This window comes from Nelumbo nucifera, chromosome 2 (genome assembly GCF_055504915.1).
Source record: "Nelumbo nucifera cultivar China Antique chromosome 2, China Antique-T2T, whole genome shotgun sequence".
Classification (NCBI taxonomy): Eukaryota; Viridiplantae; Streptophyta; class Magnoliopsida; order Proteales; family Nelumbonaceae; genus Nelumbo; species Nelumbo nucifera.
The window spans coordinates 95188481-95190298 of record NC_142650.1 but is presented as its reverse complement, the minus strand read 5'-3'; the positions used below and the strand labels follow the sequence as shown (position 1 = coordinate 95190298).

General features: G+C 41.4%; 1 protein-coding gene across 1 annotated transcript; it reads right to left on the bottom strand.

The window, feature by feature from the left end:
- Positions 1-819: 819 nt before the first annotated feature.
- LOC104590873 (G-type lectin S-receptor-like serine/threonine-protein kinase At4g27290) lies at positions 820-1407 on the bottom strand. Its single transcript, XM_010249634.3, has one exon. It carries the CDS (start codon positions 1405-1407, stop codon positions 820-822), a length of 588 nt encoding a protein of 195 aa, XP_010247936.3.
- Between the last annotated feature and the right edge of the window lie 411 nt (positions 1408-1818).

Sequence of the window (1818 nt, the reverse complement as noted above, 5' to 3'; positions counted from 1 at the left end):
GAAAGTCCAACAACTTGTGCCAGGACTCCCTCAGTTAGAGAAGCAACAACCTAGCTTAGAACTAGGTGATCTAACTGTACCTAGGTAGAGAATTCCGGGTTCAGAATTTTCTTACTATTGATATAAAGATCAGGTATCTCTTTTGAAGGTGGATTTACTGATCCATCAATTAGCCCCATTAACTTGTGAGTTCGAAGTACAGGAAGCAATTGGGCCTTCTAGAGGAGAAAGTTGTTGCCATTAAGCTTGACTGTCAGGTAATGAATGATGTTGGGAATTGAGTTGATTCTCATAGGCAGAGAAGAGGTTTGGGAAAGGGATGAGCTCGTGTTCATTGCTTAAGACACAATGGAGGTGTTGTAAGCCATGGATCTGATACCAAGTTAAAAAAACAATATGAAGAAGATGGTCTTAAAAGAATGGGCTAAAGATCTAGAGCTCTCTTTAGTAAGAAGGCTAGAGTTGTTTTTGGTAAGAAGAGGAGGGCTAGGGTTGGCCGATTCCTTAATACCTTCTAACAGCCACCTACACTACCAAGTGTTGCTCCTTGAGAGCCATAAGAGCGGCTTGGAAGATTCTATAGGTGTCGACGAAGTGATGCAAATCTTGTTCTAAAGTTCTGATGTATCCATTCGAATGTAGAGATCTTACCCACTGCCACTGTTAGAAAACCGTCTAATATCGATTAAATCACCAAACCAAACAGCATAGCCACTGCCTCCACTAATATCAGAGTTTGCATATGTTGTACAAGAGCAGTTCTTTAGGCATTCTACTTCACAATCTTTAAGATTAATGTTCTTGTCCACCCAAGTATACCTAGTATCCGGCAATTTGACCCTTGTAAACTTCACAAATCCTTCTCCCTTTTGGCAATCCAGAGATGCTTGGTGTACACATCCCCTCGAACCAATCCATTAAGTTCCAATCAGTTAGAGATTTTGGTTTAAATCCTTTCAAACATTGGAAAACCGGAGATTCGTTCATGTCACAATCACTGTACGCACTACAAAGACCATAAGTGTCACAGTAGTCTCTCAGCACCGACAAGAAAAGTTGCCAATTATGACTCATGGCATTCCATGTATAGCATTGAAGCTCACCACCGTTGTCAGTGCTTTGGTTCAAGACCAACCTTGAAATAATTGAATTGTCATTCAGTAGATGGTACGTGTAAGAAACCTCCTCGTTATTCCAAGTAAAATTGAAACTGAAAATAATATTGGTCTTCAGCTCGGATGCCCCACTATATCGAAGCCCATTCCATGGTCTAGCCCGATAATGCTCCTTTGATCCTTTCTGCATCACTATTTCCGGGTATTCGTTATTCTCTATCCCATAAGTAAGATCTCCAGTAGGAGGACCATCGACACTCTTCCACGATGATAAGCACCGGTTCATTCCCATCTTCAGGTGAAAGAATGGTAGGATCCATCCAATGGACGCCATAAAGGTTGCGGAATGGGTGGGCGAATTTCAAAAAATTTCCTACCTTCTCCCAACTGGGAATCATATTCCCTAAATTTAGAATATATTATTCAAGGATCCTACTTGAACCATAATCTAACCAGATCTGTACCAAAAGAAAATGGGAGGAATATACCTGATCCGGAGAAGCAGTATCTCCCAAAGTTGGTGTTCACGCCCAAAGAATGCTCCAAGATCTGTTCCTGCTGAAGATGACACAGCTGTGGATGGAACAGAACCAGTAGGGTGCGTCCTACACACTGGATCCTTCACAAGAATCCTCTGGAAGAACTAAACACTATAACCTTTTCAATCTTTCTTGCAAGACTGATGTCAAGAACAAATTTCTTG